General features: G+C 39.3%; 1 protein-coding gene across 9 annotated transcripts in view; it reads left to right on the top strand.

The window, feature by feature from the left end:
- Positions 1-25,941, top strand: part of RBM47 (RNA binding motif protein 47) — a 175,872-nt gene that overhangs the window by 19,294 nt on the left and 130,637 nt on the right. For 5 of the 9 annotated variants that reach the window (XM_037829642.1, XM_037829640.1, XM_037829641.1 and 2 more), the window contains one exon: positions 25,254-25,357. The exons of 3 other annotated variants lie outside the window; for them this stretch is intronic. In XM_037829642.1, coding sequence (XP_037685570.1) covers positions 25,290-25,357 — 68 coding nt within the window. In that variant the 5' untranslated portion in view covers positions 25,254-25,289. Of the gene's footprint in view, positions 1-25,253; positions 25,358-25,941 lie in introns of those variants that run through there. One more of the 9 variants, XM_037829649.1, reaches the window with a different exon arrangement.

The raw sequence follows: 25,941 nt of genomic DNA, 5'->3' as shown, positions 1-25,941 counted from the left end.
TTGTCCTTCCACCTCTCCCTCCATCTTTTCTTAAGGCCAACTTAAATAACTCCTCCTCTCTTAAGGCTTTCTCAGATCCTCTGGGTTCCCTCAGAATTTGGTGCTGACATGTCTTATGTTAGGTTGCTGTTTAGTGTGTCCCTGTCATACTGTGAGATGTCTCAAGGCTGAGGACAGTATTTGTTGAATGAATCGGTTCATTGGGACAAAGGGCAAAGATCTTGAATGTGATAGTAAGTGGTTATGGACTGCAACTCTCCCAAATTATAGAATGTTTTGAAACAAGTGACTTGCTCAGTGTTGTTTTTAACAAAGCTAAGACTGGTGGTTGTGTGGAGATGGATTGGAAGTTAGAGATCCTGGAGGCAGGGAGGGAAATGTAAAATAAACCCTGATTTAAATGTGTGGTGCCAAAAAGAGGATCCACTAAATCTGAACATATATCTGTGTCCCACTTCCAGGTACCTACCCAACAGAAGTGTGCATGTGTGTTCACCAAAAGACAGGCTTAACGATGTTTTTAGCAGCACCATTAACAAGATCCCTAAACTGGTAGCAACCCAGAAGGACATTAATAATAGAATGAGTGGAAAAGTTCTGGTATATGAGTTCCAGGGAATAACATCTCTAATAAGAATGAACAACGGATACTAGACGCAAAAGCATGGTCAAAGCAAAAGAAGCCAGATCCAACAAAGAATATATTGCAAGATCCTCTTTACATCAAGTTCAAAAACAGACAAAACTAATCTCTGGTGTTAGACGTCAGAATAGCGACTTGGGCAGTGGTGACTAGAAGGGGACATGAGGGGGACTTCTGGGGTGCATATTACACAGGTGTGTTAAGTTTGTGAAAATTCATTGAGGAATACAAGTACTCTTGTGCATTTTTCTGTATATATGCTATACTTCTATGAAAAGTTTATATAAAAAGAGGGAAGAAAATAAAAGCCATTAAGCAAAAATAATATGAAAAATTAAAAAGGCAATTTGACAGAAAAAACAGTAGATTTAGAAAAATAAGCAGAGAAACTGATAACAAATCTAACATCCTCGCGAGGATCCATTATTATCCCCATTCTCCAGATGAGGAGACTGAGGCCCTGAGAGAAGACTATGTTTGCCCTAAGTCATATGGCTAGCACGTGACTGAACTGAAACCATTTCCTCTGTGTCCTCTCACTCTTCCATACAACTCAGGGCCACCTGGGGTTGACAGCTGCACTTGGACTTTGAGTCTCCAGGAACAGAGAGCAGGGAAAGGAGGCTGGCATTAAGTGATAGAAGAGTGGTGAATGTTCTACCTGATTAATCCACCATGGAAGCTTTGTTACCAAAGCAAGTAAAACTTTTTTGGCGTGTGAGTTAAATCCATTGTTCTTTTGCTACTTTTATGCCTAAATAATTAAGGCACTTACGTACAAATGAAATGACCTTAACAAAAAGAGAATGCCGTTGATTTGATTGAGTTGCCATTGACGGTCTTTTTGACTACTTTCAGTTTGCTTTTAGCAGATACATGCTTTCCATGAGTGGTCCTGGAATGATCATCCAGCATATTTTCAGTTGGATGGGACCACAGGGGCTTTCTGGTTCGGCATTCCATCCAGTGCAGGAACGCTCAGCACCAGCAATAATCCTGATCTTATAAATTATGTGCACTGAGAGCTAGGCACTCACTACAGCTCTTTGAGGTTGCTGATATTATTATCTATTCTATAGATGAGGAAATAAGACTGAGAGAGGTTAAGCAATTTGCTCTAAAACACACAGCTTATTGTAGCAATGCTGGGATCCAGACTTGGGTCTTTGTGACTCCAAAATTGGAGTGTTTAAGTACTATGTTGCTTTACTGCTTCCATTCTGGACTCGAATTCCCACACTTAGGATCCCTCCTTTAGTGTGAAAGCCAACTCTCTGGAAATTTAAAGGGAGGGGTTACCTCCAAGGGTCTGTGATTTCCAGAGATCTGTTGTCAAATCACAAACTACCCCAAATGTTAGTGGGTCAAACGACCATGTTTTTATTACATCTCATGATTTTGTGGGGCAGGGTTTGAGCAGGTCTCGGCTGGGAGATTTTTCTGCTGCATATGGCATCGGCTAGGGTCACTTGGTAGTATCCAACTTGTGGCTGGCCTTGCCTGGAGGATCCCAGATGGCCTCAGTTACTTGACTGGCAGCTGGAGTTTCCCTCTCCTTGTAGCCTGAGGGCATCTCTAGAAGGGTTTTTGTCCGCTAAGCACCCGAAGCCTGAGTGTCCCAAGAAACAGGTTATCGAAGCTGCCAGCTTTTTTGGGCCTGGACATGGGGCCTGGAATAGTGGCATTTGCACTCTTTTTGTTGGTCAAGACAGATACAGGGCCCACCGGAGTTCAAGGGGAGGGGACACAGACCCCACCTCTCAATGGGAACAGTATTGAAGAATTTACCATTCCAAGGATCAGCCTCAATGAGTGCCCATTTTCCTGGGTTGGAGGTAGGAAATACCTATTCAGGTTTGAAAGTTCTTCCTCTGAACTATTTTCTCTATCTTGGGGCATTTGAACTTTAGGGACTTCCTTCTAATGACTGTTTTAGTTAAAAAACAGCACAATATTTACCGGTACTAATTATTTGCTGAAGTTGAAGATAAACTCATTGGTATTATAGCATTATAAAGACAGAACCTATTTTTAACCAATGGATGTGAGACTTCCTGATATAATTCTTTGCAGCTTAAACATGTATGCGTGGAAGACAGACGGACATTGGGGATTAAGTGGAAAAAAGAATGTAGAAACCCTAAAGCAAAGGACTTTCATAAGTAGCTTAATTTGCCCTCTTATTGTATTATATCCTTTTTGTTTTTTAAATCCAGTAAAGCATTTGTAGTGTTTTGATTCTTTAAAATTACGTTTTAAAAGGCCTGTAACTTTGATCAATGACAGATCCCTTTGTTTTCCTTTAGAAATTGAGGCAAAAATTCAGTGGTCATTCCTTTACCTATTTTCACAGAAAGAGTTAATTGAAATTATTTCTAATCTTTTGATCCTTGTCACACTACTCTGCTATGCAATAATACACTAAAGAATTTTCAAAGAACAAATATTGGGGATTTAGTATTGCTCCTGCCTTAAAAATATTCCATTTTGTGGAGCTATGCTAGCATTTGGTATGCTAAGTTGGCCAAAATAGGAACTACTTTATACAGAAGTAAAATCAATGCTTTGGATGAAGGATGGGAATTCACTTTTGCCAGGTATCTTGCTCGTTTTTGCTTGAGATCTTTGGGAGATTTTAGTATGGCAATTCAAAAGCTAAAATAAGAGGTTTTTCATGGACAAGACTTTTTGTTTATTCTTTATTAAACAGTCATTTTTGCAAAAACAGCAATGAAGCAATGATCTTGGGCACAATCATTTTATGTGCCTTTACCTTGTTTTATTGACATTTTTCAGGCCTACTTAAAAGCACAGGGAATGATACACCAAACAACTCTGAATCCATGATCCAGCCTAAGAAATAAAACATTAGAGAGATAGTGAAAGCTCCTGTGAATTCCCTAATCCATTTCCTCTCCCTTTCTTCGCAGTGGTGGCCTCTACCCTGAATTTGGTGATTATCAGTCCTGGGCTTGTCTTTTTGCCTTGACTACACATGAAATCTACTCATCTACTGTTCACTGTGATGCATAATGCCAGGTGGTCTAGCACTGGGGTTGGCAAACTATGGTGGGCCATATCTAGTCTACCACCTATTTTGTGTGGCCTGAAGCTAATGGTTAGGGGGAAAAGTCAAAAGAAGAGTAATCTTTTGTGACACTTGAAAATTAAGAAATTCAGATTTTGGTGTCCATAAATATTTACTTTCGGACCCTTTCAAAAAAACTTTGCTCTCCCTTTATCTAGCATATGCATATATGCACACATGTACAGTAAATAATCTGACCAGAGAAAGAAAAGTATGTAGGTATATGTGCCTTGGATAGGAGGAGGCTGAAGGTAATAAAGAAATTAAAAAAACAAACAAACAAAAAAAAACAAATTCTCTTTTCCATTTCTCTGTCCTCAGGAAACCAGCAATAATTGACCTCCAAACTCACATTCCCTGAATGACTATATTTAATCCTCTTTAAACTTCTTTTCCTCCTGTTCTCATTTATCCCACCCTCATGCCTACACAACCAGCAAATTTATTGAAAGAACAGCTCCAAGGATTGTCACCTCCCCTCTCCTGAAAGTTCTCAGCTTAGCAATAGGCTCTGTGTCTTTTTTTTTTCCAATTAGAGAAAATCATGCATAAAACACAGGATTCCCATATACCACCCTATTATTAACACCTTGCACTGGCATGGTACATTTGTTACAATTGATGAAGGCACATTTTATATTGTACTATTAACTGTAGCCCATGGCTTACACTAGGGTTCACTGTTTGTGTTGTGCAGTTCCGTAGATAAAAAATTTTTTTGTATTCTAGTACATATGTACAACCTAGTGTTTCCCCTGGTCACCATCCATTACCAAAACTTTCCCATTATCCCAAATTGAAACCCTTGCATTTTAAGCCTTAACTCCCTGTTTCCTATACCCACCCTGTCCCCTTGTAACCTATATTCTAGATTCTGACTCTATGAGTTTGCTTATTCCAATTATTTCATATCAGTGAGATCAAACTATTTGTCATTTTGTGTCTGGCGTATTTCAAGCAACGTGGTGTCTTCAGGATTCATTCATGTTGTTGCATGCATCAGAATTTCATTCCTTTTTACAGCTGAATAATATTCCATTGTATGTATATACCACATTTTGTTTATCCATTCATTGGTTGATGGACACTTGGGTTGCTTTCATCTTTTGGTTTTTAGTATATTCACAGAGACATGCATTCATCACCACGATCAAATTTAAAACGTTTTCACTACTCCAGAAAGAAAAACTCCATACCAGTTAGCAGTCACCTCTCAATCCCTCTATCTTTCCTCCACCCTACATAACCACTAACCTATTTTTGTCTCTATGGATTTATTTATACTTACATTTTATATTAATGGAGTTATAGAATATGTAGTACTTTGTGTCCAGTTTCTTTCACTTAGCATAATGTTTTTTTTAAAAAAATTATTTTTTTGAATTAGAGAAGTTGTAGCTTTGCAGAAAAGTCATGTAAAAACATAGCATTCCCGTATATCCCCCTATTGTTGACATTTTGCATTCGTGTGGTACCTTTTTTACAATTCATTGAAAAATATTAGTACAATTTAACTGTAGTCCGTAGTTTACATTAGGTGTATTTTCCCCATATACCACCCTATTATTAACACCTTGTACTAGTGTCATACATTTGTTACAATTCATGAAAGAACATTCTTATACTTGTACTGTTAATCCCAGTCCGTCATCCACAGCAGGGTTCATTGTGTTACACAGTTCCATGTTTTTATCTTCTAACTTTCTAGTAATATACACATCCCCAAACTTCCCCTTACAACCACATTCACATGCATAATTCAGTGGTGTTAGTTACATTCACAATAATGTGCTACCATCACCATCATCCGTTTCCAAACCTCTACAATCAACCTAAATAGAAATTCTGTAAAATTAAGTGAGTCTCTTGTAAACAACAAATTAAGCATCAGCTCTCCCCTTCTCTCCCTCTAATCTGTCTCCTGATACCCTATATTCTAGATTTTAACTCTATGAGTTTGCTCATATCAGTGGGATCATGAACTATTTATCATTTTGTGTCTGGCTTATTTCACTCAACATGATGTCTTCAAGGCTCATCCGTGTTGTCACATGCATCAGAACTCCATTCCTTTTTATAGCTGAATAACAAACTGCATTTTGTTTATCCATTCATTGGTTGATGGACACTTGGGTTACTTCCATCCTTTGGCAATTGTGAATAATTCTGCTGTGAACATCATTGTGAAAATGTCTGTTCAAGTCCCTGCTTTCAGTTCTGGGTAGCGGGATTGCTGGATCATATGGCAGTTCTATACTTGGCTTCCTGAGGAACTGCCAAATTGTCTTCCACAGCAGCTGTACCATTTTACATTCCCACCAGCAGTGAATGAGTGTTCCTATTTTTCCACATCCTCTTCAACACTTGTAGCTTTCTGCTTTTTACTAGGTGTTAGAAGGTATCTCATTGTGGTTCTGATTTACATTTCTTTAATGGCAAGTGATGTTGAGCATCTTTTCATGTGCTTTCTAGTCATTTGTATTTCCTCTGTGGAAAAATTTCTGTTTGGTTGTTGGTCTTTTTATTGTTAAGTTGTAAGATTTCTTTATATGTTCTGGATATTAAAACTTTATCAGACATGTGGTTTCCAAATATTTTCTCCCACTGAGTAGATTGTCATTTCACTTACATGATGAAGTCCTTTGAGCCACAAAAGTTTTAAATTTTGATGAGGTCCCATTTATCTTTTTCTTTTGTTGCTTGTGCTTTGGGTGTAAAGACTGAGAAACCATTGCCTTACACAAGATCCTGAAGATGCTTCCCTACATTTCCTTCTAGGAGTTTTATAGTCCCAGTTCTTAAGGTCTTTGTCCATTTTGAGTTAATGTTTGTATACGGTGTGAAATAGGGGTCCTCTTTCATTCTTTTGCATATTTATAGCCATAAATATTTATGATTGTTATTTTTTCTTGGTGTATTGGCCCTTTCATTAAAATATAAATCTTTGCCTTCTTTGTCTTTTATAATAGCTTTTGACTTAAAGTCTATTTTGTCCAATATTATAACTCTGTAGATCTTTTTTGGTTACCGTTGTATCTTTTTCCAGCTTTCACTTTCAACCTATTTGTGTCTTTGGCTCTAAGGTGAGTCTCTTGTAAACAACATATAGTTGGATCGTGCTTTTTATCCATTCTACCAACCTATGTCTTTTCATTGGGGAGCTTAATCTATTAACATGCAGTGTTATTACTGTAAAGCCAGTACTTACTTTAGCATTTTGCCCTTTGATTTTTATGTCATATCTTTTTTTTTTTTTTTTTTTGTCTTTTCCTTTATTGCAACTTCCTTTTCTGTGTGGTGATTGATGTTTGGTGATGTATCTGACTGATCCATTTCTCATTTCTGTTTCTGTATATTTAAAAAATACATTATTTTTGGTTACTCTGGTACATCTATAACCTACTACATCTATAACCTACTATATATAACCTACATCTATAACAGTGCCTGCTCTCCAAAATGCTCTCCAAACTGCTCTCCAAAATGTCACTATATATAACCTATTATATATAACCTACATCTATAACCTAAGCTTCAATAGTATACACATTCTTTTCTCCCATATCCCTCTTACTCCCCCCACCCCCTTTTTTTGCTTCACTTTCAGCAATCAGATATCAGGAAATATGCCTTTTTTTTGATCAATTGTATTCTGATTCTTATACATGTAAAAGAGCAGAGTTGTATATTGAAGCACATTTACTCTTTTTTTTCCCAACAGCAAAATAGCACTTTATTATTAGCTGCGCCCCTAACCACCAAATACAAAAAGTTTGGCAAGTTGGGTGTAGAGCATGAAGTCAGCAATCTACAGTCTCCAGGCCAAATCTGCCCACCCCTTATTTATTTATTTATTTATTTATTCATTTATTTATTTATTTATTTACATATAAAAGAGGGTTTATTTATGCCAGTGGGAAGACAGGGGAAGATTTCCCAAATCAGCCTCCCTGAAGTGATTTTTCAGTTGGCTTTTATACCCGTCAGAGACAAAGAGAGATAATCATCTTAGTTAACAGGTACAGAGGTCTGGAGAATTTCAGTAGTTTCTTCAGGATTTTCATCGTGTGACACCTGGGAAAGATGCCTCCCAGTCTAGGGAGATAGATGAAAAGCTTATTCATATCTGTGAGGTTTGGGGCAATAGATTAAAGCTTATTCAAGTCTGGGTGCAGACTTCACATTTAAGTATTGGTCCTTTGTGACACTAAGTGCTCTCATTGTAGCCCACCTCCAGCTTTGAAGATTATATATTAAGGCTACGTTACACTTTCCTGGTTGCTTACAGTTTTAAAATTATATTTAAAAAGTCAGTTATAATTTCCTCCTTAAAACCACATCAATTTCCAATCTTGGGAATTGGGCCATTGTTCATTCTGGCTACTTCTTACTGAAAAATGAGACAATGTAGTTAAGGGTCATCTGGTGGAATTTCTGACTTATAACTTGTACATATTGTTGATTTTCTTTGTGGGGGGGGAGTGGATTGCTCTTAGCAGCAGATCATGACTTCTTGCACATCTTTGGCTCACCTTGAGAATTTTTCATGGCTCTTCTTCATTAGGAAGTTGTTGCTTGCCTGGATCTTTCAGTGCAGTTTGTAGGCCTGTTCATCTTTGGCTCACCTCCTGCTTTTGCATGGAGCCGGAATTTGTAAATTCATTTCAGCCAGAATTTGTAAATTCATTTCACCAAGAGAGCTGCTTTTACTCTTTTAGCTACTTTACTGATGTTCTTCATTTCTTCACACTACTTTAAGCCACTCTCTCCTGTCTTTTCCTTTCAACCTGCAGAATTCCCTTTAGTAATTCTTGTAGAGCAGGTCTTTTGTTTACAAACTCTTTTTCTGTTTATCTGTGAATATTTTAAACTTTCCCTCCTTTTAAAGGACAGTTTTGCTGAATAAAAAATTTTTGATTGGCCATTTTTATTTTATCTTCTATTTCTTCTTGCTTCCATGGTTTCTGATGAAAATTCGGCATTTAGTCTTACTGTGGATCCCTTGTATGGGATGAATTGCTTCTCTCTTGCTGCTTTCAGAATTCTCTCTTTATCTTTGGTATTTGATGTTCTGGTTAGTATGTGTCTTAGACTGGGTAAATTAGGATTCATTCTGTTTGGAGTATGTTGCATTTATTGGGCATGTATATTTATGTCTTTCATAAGCATTGGGGAACTTTAGGCCATAATTTCCTCAAATATTCTTTCTTCTCCTTTTCCCTTCTCTTCTCCTTCTGGAACACACATGCTGCATATGTTTGTGCACTTTGTGGTGTCACTCAAGTCCCTGAGCTACTGCTAAATTTTTTCTAGTCCTTTCTGTATGTTCTTCTGACTGTATGATTTCAATTGTCCTGTCTACTAGTTTGCTGATTCTCTTTGCCTGTTCAAATCTGCTGTGTATGCCTCTAGTGTATTTTTAATCTCTACTACTGTGCCTTTCATCCCCATATTTCTGTTATATTTCTTTTTGTACTTTCAAATCTTTCTTTATGCTCAGACATTATCTTCTTAATATCCTTTTATCTCTTTTTGCATATTTTCCTTCGTCTCTGTGAATTGATTTAGTAGATTTGTTTGAACATCTTTGATTAGTTTTTCCAACTTCTGTGTCTCCTCTGAAGTTTTAACTTGTTCCCTTGACTGAGCCATATCTTCCTCTTTCTTAGTATGGTTTGCAATTTTTTGTCGTGTTTTGGCATCTGATTATCTTGATGAGGTCACTCTGAAGGTCTGTTTCTCCATATTGTCTAGGTTTTTATTGTTGATTGGCTTTTGTTAAGGATCTTGTTTGACACTTGTTCTAACTCACTCCAGATCTTCAGCGTAGCCCATGTTTAACAGTTCAGATTTTCTCAGCTCTTCTTCATCTGTTTCTTTTCCTGTATGTGCTGCAATTTTTAAGATTGCACTTTGTTTGCAATTGTTTCACTTGCAGGAGAGAGCTTCTTCTCCTGTTTCTTATCCAGGAATCTTGATCTGTTCTGTTTGTTTCTGTGCAGACTTTTCTCCCCAGCTTAGATTTCTTTAAATCTTTCCCTTACTCGGTGCCCCATTTTCCTTACATTTTTCAATTCTGGGGCCCGTCCTATCTTACAACAGTTCAGTTTAAACCATTCCATCACCCCCCCCCCCCTTTTTTTTTCCTGTGAGGCTTTTCTGCCTCTGGTTTCCTCTCTGTTAAGGTATCTTGTTCCAGGGAGCCAGATGGGGTCAATCCAGAAAGGTGGGTCACTTCAGAAAAGTCTGCTTTGCCTTTAGGTGCTCCAGCCAACTGAAACTAGATTGAGTGAGGCTTCAGCAGTTCTTGGCAGCATTTATATTGTGCTCTCCTGGGGGTCCTTTTGTGTGCAGCACTCCTCAGAGGCTCCTGTTCTGTGCTGGATCTCTGTGGACTTAGGGCCCTGTGCCTGGATGTGGGTGGAGTTCTAACTCACTGCTGTGCATTGCATGTAGGATTTGTCCTTTGCTTAGTCCCTGGGGAGGTTTTTTGGGTGATATCTTATGTTGCCATTTTGATGATGTCACTCCTCCTAGTTGACTTTTTTTTTCTGTTGATCCAGTCTTGCATGCCTGGGGAAAATCCCAGTTGATCATGGAGTATAAGTCTTTTAATAGGCTGTTGGATTCAGTTTGCTCATATTTTGTTGAGGATTTTTACATCTATATTTATAAAAGATCTTGGTCTGTAACTGCTTTTTCTTGTGGCTTTATCTGGCTTTAATATGAGGGTGATGTTGGCCTCATAGAATAAATTAGGAAGTGTTCCCTCCTCTTTAATTTTTGGAAGAGTTTGAGCAGGATTGGTGTTAATTTTTCTTGGAAAGTTCCCCTGGGAAGCCATCTGGTCCTGGGCTTTTCTTGATGGGAGATTTTTGATTAATGATTCAATCTCTTTACTAGTTATTAGTTTGTTGACATCTTCTGTTTCTTCTTGAGATAATGTAGGTAGTTTGTGTTTCCAGGAGTTTGTCCATTTCATCTAGGTTACCTAATTTTTTGGTGTAGAGTTGTTCATAGTATCTTCTCATAGTCCTTTTTATTTGCATGAGGTAGGTAGTAATGCCCATTTCTGATTTTAGTCATTTGTGTCTTTTTTTATTTACAGTCTATCTAAAGATTTGTCAATCTTACTGATCTTTTCAAAGAACCAACTTTTGGTTTTGGTTATGCCTGCTGTTAATTTTTTGTTCTCTGAATCATTTGTCTCTGCTGTAATCATTTTTATTTCCTTCCTTCAACTCACTTTGGATTTACTTTGCTCTTCTTTTTCTAATTCTTCCAGTTTTGAGATTAGGTCTCCAATTTGAAGTCTTCTTTTTAATGTGATCTTTCAAAACTATAAATTTCTTTCTCAGCACTGCCTTTGCTGCATCCCATATGTTTTCATATCTTGTATTTTCATTCACCTCAAGATATTTCCAATTTTCCCTTGTAATTTTCTCTTTAACCCATTGGTTGTTTAAGAGTATGTTGTTTAATTTCCTTGTATTTGTTAATTTTCCATTTCTCCATCTGTTATTTATTTCTATCTTCATTCCATTGTGGTTGGAGAAGATACATTGTGTATTTTAAATATTTTTGAATTTATTGGGAGAGATTAGTTTCCCTCTGGGGACAGTTGGAGTGCTTCTTGAAGGAAGTGCCAGGGGAAGACAAAAAGGATTTGGATCAGTGGAATGTAGAATGAGAACAGTCTAGGCCATGGGGACACCGTAGGCAAAGACTTGCATATAGGCAGCTGAGAATGGTTCAGTGTGATCATGTTTGAAGGGGAATAGATAGAGAAATGAGAATGAGGTTGAGGGTTGAGGGTCTGGCCAGACAAGGCCTTGAATGCCATGTGGAGGAGCTTGGTAGTCCAGTTTATACACGCTTATCAGTAAAATATGTAATGCTCTAACAATAGTTTATGAGTCTGAGCTCTGTCCTCAGTTCCAAAAGACAGCTGTGCCACAAGGCCTTGACTTTTCCTATCTTGGTCCAATGTCACTCCATGCAGTTTGGCTATCTCAGTATAAAAGATGTGTAAGACACTGGAACATGCTGTTTTACAAACATCTCAGAAGGAAACAATCTGAGAAGCATTGTGCAATGGCCTTCATCTCTCCATTATCGCTTTCAAATCAAGAGAAATATCCCTGACTATAGTGGAATATGCTGCGTTTATTTCTTCCTTACGTTTACACAGTTCTGGCTGAAGAAAGAGATCAGAGTGGAAATTTTCACTTTTGACATGGTTGGAGGAGGGGATGAGAGAAAAATGATTTTCTGAACTAGTCCTTTGGATTGGTAGGGATGTATATTTATCAGTGTTATAGGTATACATACCAAGTGGCCTTCCATGGGTGTCTGCTTCATTCAAGCATTGTCTAATGCTTGTATTTATAAAGTTGCTCTATTGAGTAAAAAATTATTTAATATTTTTATAATAAAGTATGCCCCAACTTGTTTTCGTTGATAATAAGTGGATGAGGTTAGTAAACCTGGCTATGGCTCAGAGTTTTAGTGTTGAACCCAAAGAGCAAAAGTTCTCAGAGTATATGCAGCCTGAGTCTCTGTTGCAGGCAGAATCATTCTGGGGTCTTATTCTGATTCCCCTCTCCAGATCTCCAGATCTGCAGAATTGGTCCCTCTTGTTGGGAAGCCTGGGAATCTGCAACTTGACACATGCCTGGAATGAGAGGTGTGTTTTTTACATCAAGTTTGGTAAGAGAATGCTAATTCACAAAGGTTGTAAAAATTACTTGACAGAGAAACACTTAGAAAAACATCTTGAAGGAATACAGTTCAACTGTGTGTTATCAAGTAGTTACTTAAAAATAAGTGGGCTATAAAGGGCAGTGGAAATAAGAGGAAAAGAAGTTAATGATTGTTAAATGGTGCTAGTTTTTGCAGAGTCTCTATAACTGAAAATCTACCCATTCTAGGGGAGAGCAAAAAAAAAAAATGGCTTGGAAAAATGTAAGTGGATCTTTCAAGCAAAGGTCAAAGATTTTGCTTTTGAAATATGGATGGGAAATAGTGGAATTGTGTAAATAGGGAGACACCCATTGAGAACAAGTATAGCACCATTTTCCTGATGAACATGCACTTTGCCTGAGTTGTGAAACATTTTTGGAAGTGAATCCTTTGGGGGTTATTTTAGTGAATTTCTCTTAGGAATCCAAAATATATTTTCACTTTGAGCGACTCAGTTTTCACACGGATTTACCTCACATCAAATTTTTGCCAGTTCTTGAACATTTCTTGCTCTTTCCATCACTGTGTCATCATGTGTGATATTTCCTGTGCCCTCTTTTCCAGCTAGAGAACCACAGCCAAATGTCTACCCCTCTGGGCAGCCTTCTCTGGTGTCCTAGGTAGACTTCGTCACACCTCAAGATAATTGTGAAATCACCCCCATAAATCTGCTATTCCTTTACTTTCTTGCCCCCAGATGCTCTTGCTTTTTAAGGATAAATGCATCTAAGCTAAGTGCTAGTCTCTCTTTTTTTTTTTTTTGCTTTTATAAAGTGGATTTATTTGGTTGCAGATTTAAAGTTCTAAGGTCATGAAAGTGTCCATACTAAAGCCTCAACAAGAGGATACCTTCACTGAGGAATGGCTGATGGCATCCGAAACACCTCTGTCAGCTGGGAAGGCTGGTGTCTAATGGTCCTTTGCTCTGGGCTGTGTTTCAAAATGACTTTCTCCAAAATGTCTCTGAGCTTCTGCCTTCACTCCTCTCGCTCAGCTCCAGTGTGTCCTTGCTTCTTTCTTCCAGGGTGTTTCTCTCTAAGCGTCTGGGGGTTCTCCCTTAGCTTCTCCAGGGCGAACTCTGGGCTTCATCTCTTAACTTAGCATCTCCAACGTCCTTCTGATTGTATCTTCAAGCATCTTCAAGCATCATAGTTCAATGGCTGTCTCCAAAATGTCTCTCGCATCTTCTCTTGGGGTGTTTTGTCCTCCTGCTCTCTGTGTGAGCTCACTTCAAAGGACTCCAGTGTTGTAATTAAGACCCATCCTGTATGGGTGGGGTCTACACCTCCATGGAAATAATTCAACCAGAGGTTCCACCCTAATCAATAGACTAATCAGTCTGTCCCCACAAGACTGCAATGCAGAATATGACTTTTCTGGGGGACATAATATATCCAAATCAGCACACATATTCTCCTGATTTTGAATGTATAAGTGCTAGTCTCTTATTCACAAGATCATTTGCTATGTGAAGCAGTGTGCCTACAGTTTGGAGACCAAGGCCCTTGCCAGGAAAGAGGGTCCTTTACCAGGGCTGCTCAGCAGAGATTGCAAATTGGTAGTTAATGGGCTAATTGAGGTCCATGAGATCTTTTAGTTTGCACCATGCACTTTTTTTTAAAATTTAATTTTTAAATTCCACCACTTCTAAGTATACAATTCAATGCTATTAATTACATTCGCAATGTTTTGCTACCATCACCATCAACCATTACCAAAACTTTTCTATCACTCCAAACATAAACTCTGTACCCAGTAAGCATTAACTGCCCATTGTCCCTCCCACTGACCCTCGTGATCTGTAATCTACTTTCTGTCTCTATGTATTTGCTTATTCTAAGCATTTCATATAAGTGGATTCATACACTATCTGTTTGTGTCTCGCTTATTTCACTCAACATGATGTCTTCGGGGTTCATCTATGTTGTAACATGTATCAGAACTCCATTCCTTTTTATGGCTGGATAGTATTCCATTGTACATATGTATCACATTTTGTTTATCCATGTATCAGTTGATGGACACTTGGGTTGCTTCCATCTTTCGGCAATTGTGAATAATACTGCTGTATTAGTTAGGGTTTTCTAGGGAAACAGAATCAATGAGAAGTATCTATGACTATAAAATTTATAAAAGTGACTCACACAACTGTGGGTATGCACGAGTCCAAATTCTCTGGAGCAGACAGCAAACTGTCAACTCCAAGGAAGATGTTTGATGAACTCCTCAGGAAACGAACCGGCAACTTCGATGAACTCCTCAGGAAATGAACTGTGATCTTTGATGAACGTGTTCAATGAACTCCTCAGGAAACGAACCAGCAACTTCAACGAACTCCTCAGGAAATGCTTTCCTGGGCAGCCGAAGAAGTGAAGGTCCTCTACCTGTCTTGCTTATAAGTCTTCAACTCATTAATTGGATTAAATCCAGCCAATTGCATTCTCTCATTGTGGAAGACACGCCCTTTGGTGAGTCATCAGTCACAGCTGCAGTCAGTTGACTGATGATTTAATAAACCAGTCTGTTGGTTTATTAACCAGCCACAAACATCCTCACAGCAATTGTTAGGCCAGTGCTTGCTTGACCAGACAGCTGGGTACTATCACCTGGCCAAGTTGACATGTGACCCTAACCATCACAACTGCTATGAACATAGTTGTGCAAATATCTGTTAAAGTCCATGTTTTCATTCTCCATTCACTTTTGTCTCACTGTCTTTAAAAATTGAATCAGTTGCCCACATTTAAAATTTAAGATAGTTCTCTTTCTCTCTCTCTCTCACACACACACACACACACACAGACACACACACACACACACACACAAATCTAGATTTCCATTTTGTCACAAAAAATGAAAGCTTTGTTAGTACCTGGCTGTACCCACATAGCAATCACCAGAGCTGGGTGTGGGCTGCCCCCTTCGCTACCTTTAGTTGGGGAAGGCTCTGTCCAGTCCATCATACTCTCCAGCTCTTCTCACTGAGGCCAAAGGTCAGGAGCCATTTTGGTTTGCTGCTTTTCTCTGATAATGGAGTTAGAAGGAAAGTGAAAAGATTTCTAGGGCTCATGTCCCTATCAAAAGTAGCGAAACAGAAATAAAAGTGACTGCTTCCCTCACATACTTTGCCTTCCTTGCCCCTGGTCCTTAGAATTAATGTTCTTAGTCTTACATAGTATTTACCTTCCTAAATACCAAAAATATTTTTAACCGCTATATTGAGATATGTCACCTACTGTACAACTGACCCACTTAAAGTGTACAATTGGGAGATTTTAGTATATTCACAGATATGTGCAACCATCACCTCAGTGAATTTTAGAACATTTTTATCACCTCAGAAAGAAACCCTATACCCTTTAGCTGTCATACCCCTAAATCCCTATCTCCTCAGCCTTAAGCAACCACTAATTAAACATGGTACCAGAATTTTCAATGGCTTACCAGAAGGGATCGAAAGAGATCACAACAGCAAACATCAGCCAAAATACCAACACAGTTGCTGTTGAAATAGGATAATGTTAAATGCCTGTGGGATTCTATAAAGCTCCACCATCGCTTCTCCTCTTTGCCCATTAGTCCCGCTCACTGCTCTGCCCACTCTTTCTTTAAAATCATGAGGCAATCTCTTCCCTTGGCCAATAAATAGAGTCTTAACTCTTACCAAATAACTTATAGTTGTAAGCAACTCATCACTAGATCCCAACGCCCTGGGCAGTTGTCTCTGATGGGAGTCGGAGAAAGTGGAGACACTCATTATAGCAAAAATAAATTTGTCTCCTTTATTGAAGTCTAGTTACCACCACATCTGGGAAGCTTCTGTGCTCTCATCCTGGCAAGTGTCCCTCTATGTGACTTAGGAAACATTTATCCTTTCTGTGCCTTAGTGCTTTTAAGGAAAGGTCCCAGCTGCCTCCTCTCCTCTAACCCCTCCTCTTGACAAGGTTGACCATTCTTTGACAAAAGCTATTTGAATTAGACAAGTGAGGACCTTCCAGGGTTTGTCATTATTCTTACTGAATATTCAGTGTGACGCTTTTAATCCTGAAAGATAATCTGCCCCAGAAATAATAACTGGGTGGAAAAGCATTGAATTTTAAATTAGGACATTTTAGGGAAACTGGAATATTCCCCCACAAGGTCTGCAGACTCACCTTGCAGGCAGCCTTGAGTTTCCTCTTGCTCCAGGGTTGCCATATTTAGCAAATAAAAATACAGGATGCTCAGTTAAATTTGAATTTCAGATAAACAAGGAATAATTTTTTAGCATAAGTATGTCCCAAATATTCCATTCCCAGTTCACACAGTGGGGACCTGAGTTATTGCCAGGCCACAGAGAGATTCTGGCAATTTGCCGACAAGTGCAGCCATGCCACTTGCCATGCTGTCTGGAGAGGGAGGCAGGGGTGGGGGGCACTTCTAAGGCTGGGCTTAGTCACCTTGACTCTGGGCAAGGCTCTACAAATTCCTTGGAATTGCAGTTTCATCCTTTTTACTTTCCTGAAAACAGTGGAAATGGCCAGTCATTAGCATTTGTTTAGGGCACTACCTTCTGTCTGTCTAATTTAATCAGTAATCCCACCTCCTTAACCCCACAGGATATCTCATTTAATTCTCACAACCACCTCTGAACTGTATCATTAGACAAAGACTCCAAGGCTCCGAAGGGTGAAGGAAGTTGCTGGCAGGCTTTTCAGTTGTAAGTGAAGTGGCTAAGAACCAAGCCAATAGGTTATTAACTGGTACTGCTGGTACCAGTTAATAGTGCGGTCTCCATCCCCACCCCCTCCAGTATTTTTGGTGAAATCAGGTTGAAATAAACCTCACATCATACTTGGAGGGGAAAAGAACTCATAGAAGTGGCAGTTAAGAGCAGTTCAACTCATTTTGTTTTCAAGCTTGCAGTGCCTTCTTTCTGTCTTTCTGTGTTTCTGTCTCAACCCTCCTGTCCCACCCCTAATGCAGCCCCTTTCCCCACCCTCTAAGGCCCAGCATATAGGACTTAGTGAACGTTTACTGAATGGGCAAATGTTTAGGATTAAAGGAAGAATAAGGAGTCAGGCAGGGCCTTCTGGCCTCTTAGTGCTAACTCCCCACCCTACCCTCACCCCTGCCTTCTCATAGTTCCTGCTTGAGCACTGCTTGTGGCCCCTGGGTCTCTGCCCCCACCCCACCTAACCCCCCAGCTCAGCAGTGAGGGTTTCCCCACACACACCACCTGCATTCCAAACCCAAGCCTCTGAGTGTCTGAGCTCACTGTCCTTCCCCTTCTCCCTGCTTGTCTCTCTAGCCGCCTAAATTCCCATTCCCAGGCCCAATTCAAGTCCTGCCTCCTCCACAAAGCCTTTCCAACCACCCTAGCACAGGTGAAATCCCCCTTTTAGACTCTTCAAACACAACACATTTTAGTATTTAGTTTGCGAACACATACCAGAGCTGAAAATGCCCTCCCTTTGGTAATATCCAGTCCAAAACCCCTCATGTTACGGATGAGGAAACTGAGGCCCAAAGAAGTCACATGATATGCCCAAGGTTGCCCGGTTATCTAAAAAAATGTGTTCGTTGCTGGTACAAGCTGTTCTCAATCCCATCTGTACACCCCATCGAGCTGCCATCTTGTATTCGCCTGCAGCCTGTGTGTATGCACTGCTTCCTGGAAAGGAAACCAAGGAAATACCCTTAATAACAGGGACTCAGATCTTCTAAGTTGGCAACAGAGAGAGAATCACCAGTGGAGAGGGTGCTTGGTCCTCCTAGCTGTGAATTTGTTTCCAAAGGTTAACTTGGAGATCTCTCGCTAACTACCATTCCTCCTACTTTGTGATTCTCTAGGGTACTGCTCCCACTTTCAAACTTGAGTGAGTGGAATAAGAACAGAAGTATTACACAGCTAGATATTCTGGGTCACAAGATTAGGGCCTCTACTTTCAGATTTCTTCCCCCCCAGTCTCCATGCACCCTCGAACATGTCTGCTTTCACAAAAACTGGCTCTACACCCCAATGAAAAGTCCAAAGAAGGGGAGTTTCCTTCCTGGTGGTCAAAAGCTCATCTTCTAGATTCTCGTTTTTGGTTGGAAGTGCTTCTTTTCAGGGTGTTTAACATTAGGAATTATGTTCTTAGGGAAGACACCTCACCACCATCACTACTTTACCCTAAACCTGTGTGAGAATCTAATACAGTTATCTCCTCTGTGCAACACACATTGCAGAGGAGTGGAGAGCGGGGGAGGGTCATTTTGTGGCATCTCCCTAAGAAGTTAATTGTCTAAGAAGTATACCCTCTTTTATACTTCTTATGGTTTCCTGCCCCAGAGAGTTTAGCACAGTGCTGGTCATTTAGTGAGCACCTGTTGAACTGCGTGGATTTGACACCTTCAGTGTACTTTAGGGAGAGAGCTTGGGGTGACAGGAAGAAGCCAAGAGACAGGGATGTGGGTGGTGTGGGATGAGGTCAAGGATGCCATCTTGCTTAACCACCTTCCGGACTACCAAGCAGTGCCTCTATGGTCTTTGTTCTTCTGATGAATTCATTCATTCACTCATTCAACAAATATTTCTAGAGCACTTAATATTTGCCAGACATTGTATTTGGTGCTAGGGATCTGCAATGAACAAAACAGAAGCTGCGTTTGTCCGAAAGAGCTTATGTCTTTTGTGTGGTGTTTGATGGGTGCCTCATTATGGTCTTATTACAGACAATGAGAGCATAATTTATTATGCTTGATCTTCTGTTGAAACATCTCTGTTATATGGTGCTGCTTGGCAGTTGCTTTGGTTTTTGTTGTGAGGTATGGGTGCTAACACTAGATTTTGCCCTTCATTGTGGTTCTTCTGGTTAACCAAGCCTGCCAGTATGAAGGAAGGTAATAATTGGCAGTTGTGTAATGTTATGTGCTTTTTCTTTACACAAGACTTTCAAATGTCAGTTCATTAGAGCCTAATGAAACAATCAGGAATATATATGGGGTCATTATTTGCTTTCTTACTTCTACAATAAAAGTACTACTTCTTAATGAGTGCAAACTTATTCTGGCACTCTAAAACACAAAGTATACATACAAAACTCATAAGAAATTAGCTTTTTTTCCCCCATTTCATTTGGCACATGAATTCCATTCCATATCCATTGTCTCCCCTGTGTACAGTGAAGTTTTTAAACAAACAGCAGCAACTCTGTTTTCTTAGCTTAATATGGAAACACCTAATCCTCTTAGTTTCTTGATTTTGCAGACAAGGATTTGTTGGGATAAAGTCTTTTAAGTAATCCAGTCACAAGGAGTAGATATTCATTTAATGACCCCAAGTCAAACAAAGTAATGAATTAATAATGTCCTCCAGAGTCATTTTCTCTGCCTTACTTTTCAAACATAGGCTGAACAACTGAAATGGAAGTAGTGAATGCAAAGCCAGTTCTCCCCTCTAACTTGGGAGCAGTCACTTTACATTATTAGCTAGTGCTCCATTCAATTTTTTGACCTTCGCATTTTGAACTTGTGAAAAAAAGCATAGTCTCTAGCTGTGCTGTCCAATATAATAGCCACTAGCCACTTGTGGCTACTGAAGAATGGCTAGTGCAATTTAATTGAAATTTTAATTTTAATTAACTTTAATTTAACTATTTTTTGTTGTTGTTGAACACGTTTATGTGGAAACTTGTAGGTATATTTGGAGAAACGTGTGTGTGTGAATATACTTTTTCAACTGTATGTTTTATTTAATACAGATCAGGTATTTCTGATGAAAATTTAGCATCCAAATTGAGATGTGCTGTAATTGTAAAATAACCAGAATTAGAAGACTTAGTTAAAAAAAAGGAATGAAATATTTCATTAATAATTTTTTATGTTGATTGCATGTTGAAATGATAATATTTTGAATATATTGGGTTAAATAAAATATATTATTGAAATCAATTTCACCAGTTTCCTTGTACTTTTTTAATATGGTTACCAGAAAAGAAAATCGCATATGTGACTTGCATGGTATTTCTAATGTATGGAGCTAGTCTATTGGATTAGAATGGAAAGATCTGTTAGATGTCACTTTTCACAGCATTCTCACCAGCTTACCTTGAGAGCATGATAATGGGTTTGATTTAAAAACATGAACACAATTGGAGAGCATGATAATGAGTTTGATTTAAAAACATGAACACAATTGGTTGCTTTAATAATTCTGTTTAAAAAAAGTCTTGTCAAACCCAGGTGATCTTTGATACTTTTTGAATGCAAACCTGTGTCACATATTTAATTCTATTTATTGTGGGGAAATTCAAAAAACTGAACTTTGAAATTTCAAACAACTGGTTAAAAGATTCATTCAACAGTATGGTTTAATGAATCAGATCACAAACACATTTATAAAGCATTTAAACGTTGTTTTACCCTAGTAATTGTGATTAATAGCTCAGGCTTTGGAGTCAGACAGACCTAGGATTGAATTCTGCGTATGCCATTTTCTATCTCTATTACTTTGGACTGGTGTTTCAAACTTGCCAAGCTTTGGTTTCCTCGTCTATAAAGTGGGACAACAGTAGTTACTGTCTTAAACATTGTGGTGAGGATTAACAGATATGAACCGTGTAAACTGTCTGGCACATGAGAAGTGCTCAGTTGTTGAAAATTGTTGACTAGCTTTTATGTTGTTATTCATATTATAAGGTATCCAAGAATGTCCTCAAAGACCCCATCTGCATCTTGCTTTTGTCTCTGGAAGGGCATTGTCAGAGCTGAGATTCATTTGCAAGGAGTTTATAAGCTCTCCAAGTTGTGTTTAGTGTTGAAACAACTTGGGTTTGTTCTTCTTGCTTCTAATCTTGATGATCTGCCTTGTCCTTGCTTTCTTCTCCTTTCTCCTTTCTTGCTCTTTGCCACCATTCTGCAATGAGTCTTTGATCCTGAAATTTCTCTTCTCTCTTACTTTGTCTTTTTTGTACTTGGCACACTCCATATACTCTTATAAACTTTTACTCATGAGGATGTACTGAGCACCTACTATGTGCCAGGCTCTCTCGTAGGTGCTAGGAATAAAAGAATGGGTAAGGCAAAATCCCTGCCTTTAAGGTGCTTGCTAATTGGTAGATTGAGCGAGTTTATAAAAGGACATCCTAAAGGCTAAACTTGCTTACAATTGTGCCTAAGAGTCTCCCCCTTAGTACCTCTTTGTTGCCCAGATGTGGCCCTCTCTCTCTAGCTAAGCCAACTCGGCTGGTATCTCACTGCCCTCCACGCTACGTGGGACCTGACTCCCAGGGGTGTAAATCTCCCTGGCAACGCAGGATATGACTCCCAGGAATGAACCTGGACCCCGCATCATGGGACTGAGAACATCTTGACCAAAAGGGGGAAGCGAAATGAAACAAAATAAAGTTTCAGTGGCTGAGAGATTTCAAATGGAGTCAAGAGGTCACTCTGGTGGGCATTCTTATGCAATATATAGATATCCCTTTTTAGATTTCAGTGTATTGGAATAGCTAGAAGTAAATACCTGAAACTATCAAACTGCATCCCAGTAGCCTTGACTCCTGAAGATGATTGTATAACTATGTAGCTTATAAGGGGTGACAGTGTGATTGTGGATCACACTCCCTTTATCCAGTGTATGGATGGATGAGTAGAAAAGTGGGGACAAAAACTAAATGAAAAGTAGGGTGGAATGGGGGGGGATGATTTGGGCATTCTGTTTTACTTTTATTTTTTTATTCCTGTTTTTATTCTTTCTGGTGTAAGGAAAATGTTCAAAAAATAGATTGGGGTGATGAATGCATAACTATATGTTGGTACTGTGAAAAGTGTATATATCTCAATAAAACTGAGTTTAAAAAAAAAAAGACCTCCTAAAGGAAGTGACAATTGAATTGTTTTACAAAATGAGTAGATTTGAGAGTAGGACATAAGGTTGGAGAAGAAATAGATAGGGTGTCTGGTGTCAGTACATGAAACAGCCTGGAGCCAGGATAATGTGTTCAGGAAATGCCCATAGTTGGATCATAGTGTGGAAAGATGGAGATGGAGGGGGCGTCAGATTGGAGATGTGGCAGGGAACGGATCACAGAGAACTTGGTATGCCTTGCTAACTAGCTGGTAATGAGTGACATAATCAGATCCCAGTTTTGGAAATGAGGACTAAAATTAGGGGGGGATCCATGTTAGGAAGTTATTAGGAGAGTCTAAGTGAAGAGACTGAACTAAGATGAGGGCTCTGGGGATAGAAAGAAGAGGGGTGAGACATGGAGATTCAGGACACGTTCAGGGAGTGGACTCAGTAAGCCTTGGTGAGAAGTTGGTGAAGGGAGTACGGGAGCAGGAGTCAGGCGACATCCAGGATTGTGGTGTGGTGACTTGGCTGATGGTGAGCCACTTGCCAAGATGAGGACAGAAAAGTGGGTTTTGGGGGGAAAAGAACGAGGTCAGTGTTGGATATGTTGAGTTTGATACACTTCCTAAACAATCGAGGAGGGTGGTCCAGGGGGCAGTTGGCTCCATAGGGCTGAAAAAACATTTCAAACAAAACCGAAACAAAGGAATAAGAAAAAACAAGTAACGTAAAATAACTACATTGCTTCCAACATGTTCCTACCATACCCCAAGAAAATTAACAAACCATGACCGAACAAAGGAATAAGAAAACAAGTTACCTAAAATAACTACATTGCTTCCAACATGTTCCTACCCTATCCCAAGAAAATAAACTATAACCAAACAAAGGAATAAGAAAAACAATTAACCTAAAATAACTACAGTGCTGCGAATTTTCTCCTACCATACCCCCCAAAAATTAACAAACCCTAGTCGTTCATGAGCATTCCCATCACATTAAGTTTACCCTCCATGACTTAATCTGTTCTTCTTAGATTACCGTTCCCTCTTCACTATTTGCTGTCTATCGCTAGATCCCCTACATTCTACAATATAAACCATTTATTTTCCATTTTTCACAGAGTTCATGTTAGTGGTAACATACAATAGCTCTGGGTTGTCTTTTTTTTTTAATTCAATTTTATTGAGATATATTCACATACCATACAATCATCCCTGGTGTACAATCAACTGTTCACAGTATGGGTTATCTTTTAAGGCACTTTCTGTTCATGGTTTATGAGCTGTCTTCTGAAGATGGGATAATTTAGAATTATCCCCACCCCCACCCCACCCCCCAGCAAACAGATTATACTAAGCTGGAAGATGTCTTCCTTTAAGAAACTAAACAAATTGTCCCTCTCTATTGAGGCTCTCTAATTCTTCATCTTCCCAAACATCCCCTTGCAAAGCTTAACCCTCTCCAGTGGCTGCCATGGCATTTAGAATAAAACCCAAACTCTTTAAGGAGGCTCATGGGCTCTTCGTTATGTGGCCTCTGGCCACCTCCTCAACCTCACCTCTTTCAACTTCTCCACCACCAGACTGCAGCTAAGGGTTGTTGTCTTTGAGTCCCGATCCTTGGAATTAAAAACAGAACAAACAAGTTCCTGTGCAGGGCATTTGCACATGTCTGGGGCCTTGATTGTTCTTCTGCCAGATCCCTGCTAGGCTCCATCCTTCTCTTCATTCAATGCTCAGCACACTTATCTCAGAGGGGCCTTCTCTGACCCATCCCTGACAGTCTCCATCCCATTCCTCTGCTATTTTTTTTTAAATATCACAGCACAGTCTGAAATTATCTTAGCTGTTTACTTGTCTACTGCCAGTCTTCGCCCATCAGTGTGTGAGCACTTGTTTCTCACCATATCCCTAGCATCTAGCACACTGGGGACACAGAGTAGGCACTCATTAAATATTTGTTGTAAGAACCTCAAATCTTGAAGAAACATCCCTAAGTTCTAAATTAAAGTATGGTCACCCCCAGCTCTCTGCATGCCTTTACCCTCCCAAATCATTCAGGCATAATCAGCTTGGGTGTTTTGAAACCTCAGTGTCTGGAGCATTATATCTTTCAGGGGTTACAGAGAGATCTGATACCAGTCAGAATTCCAATAGGAAACAGATGTACAGGCAAACAGGATAATTGAGGAGAGTTTAATGAAGGGATTATCAGGGTTTAGGGAAACCAACAAGGGATTGTAAAATACCACCAGGAACCCAGAGAAAACAGTTATATGGAGAAGACCCTGAAGGGGCCTTTTGCTAAAAGGCAGTAGTCACCCTCCTGTCACCTGGCAGGGAGGGAGCTTGGGGACCTTCCTCTACTCCTGTCCTCCATCTTCAGCCTGTGCCTCCTACTGGCCTAACTTAATTGGGTGCCAGAAGGCAAGGGAGCCCAGTCTTCACCCTCAGCCTCCAGGGGCACAAAACTGGTAGAAAAGGGTGCAGAGTAGATCTGGAGGGGCAAAGAGTATAAATCCTATCATGCCCATGCTATTCCTCTTGTCCTTTAATCAAACACTGTTTTCTATTGTTATTCAATTATTTTATATACTTACCTGAAGCCAGTGAGAGAAAGGTATTTGAGAACAGGGAACATGCTTCCAATTCCTTTGTGTCTCCTTAAGCACCTAGAATGGTGATAGGGGTTAGTTCCTTTATGTGTGAATATTCCGCCTAATTGAACGATATGTGACACCCTTGCTAGGTGAGCATGCTCCGAAACCAGAGTATGTTACATAAATCTTAAATGACGGTGGCAATTTAATTCTTCATAACAGCATTTCCATAGTACCCAAATGCCTGACGTGCAAGAACTATAGAGGGTCATTTTTGCTTGTTGGGTTGCATGTTTTAATGCATCACGTTTAACGCATCACATTATGATGGCCACAATCATAAAACTCCATTTTCTTTCAGGTGAGACAAAATCGTCTCTAGGGAACTGGACAATTGATGGATCTTGGAGAGCACTTTCTCCATCTCAGAGTTGACTCTACTCAGGGGCTGATTGTTACTGAAAGGTTAGTGATGCATTGTCCTATCAAGTAATATATTCTAGGAGCAAAAACAAAAGTGGTGATTTAATTTGATATTAAAAAGGCAGTGTTGCAATCCAAGTGTCCATAAGTAACTGAATGGATAAACAAAATGTGGCTGCATACACACAATGGAATATTATTTGGCCGTAAGAAAGAATGAAGTTATGAGACAAGCTGCAACATGGAAAAACCATAAGAACATTATGCTGCGTGATATAAGGCACATAAGACAAATATTCTATGATATTTGTCTTATCATAATTATTAGATGATAAATTATTAGAGATGGTTTGAAATAACAAATTTGAAGAGATAGAAAGTAGATTAGAGGATAACAGGAGATGGGGAAGAGGGGAGTATTTGTAAAAATTTTTAAAAGACGACAATAAATTCTACCAATTTATTCTGTATAATTTCTTGAGAGCTCATGATATAGATCAGTAGTCCCCAAAATGTAACAACAACAAAAATAGCTGCTTCTTTTGAGTTCCTACTGGGTACCAGGCATTGGAAGCTACTTGACATCCAACAACCTCATGTACTTGGTATTATTATCTCAATTTTAT

Source organism: Choloepus didactylus, chromosome 3 (genome assembly GCF_015220235.1).
Source record: "Choloepus didactylus isolate mChoDid1 chromosome 3, mChoDid1.pri, whole genome shotgun sequence".
NCBI lineage: Eukaryota > Metazoa > Chordata > Mammalia > Pilosa > Megalonychidae > Choloepus > Choloepus didactylus.
The sequence above is the reverse complement of the archived record's forward strand: the minus strand, read 5'-3'. Positions and strand labels throughout refer to the sequence as shown.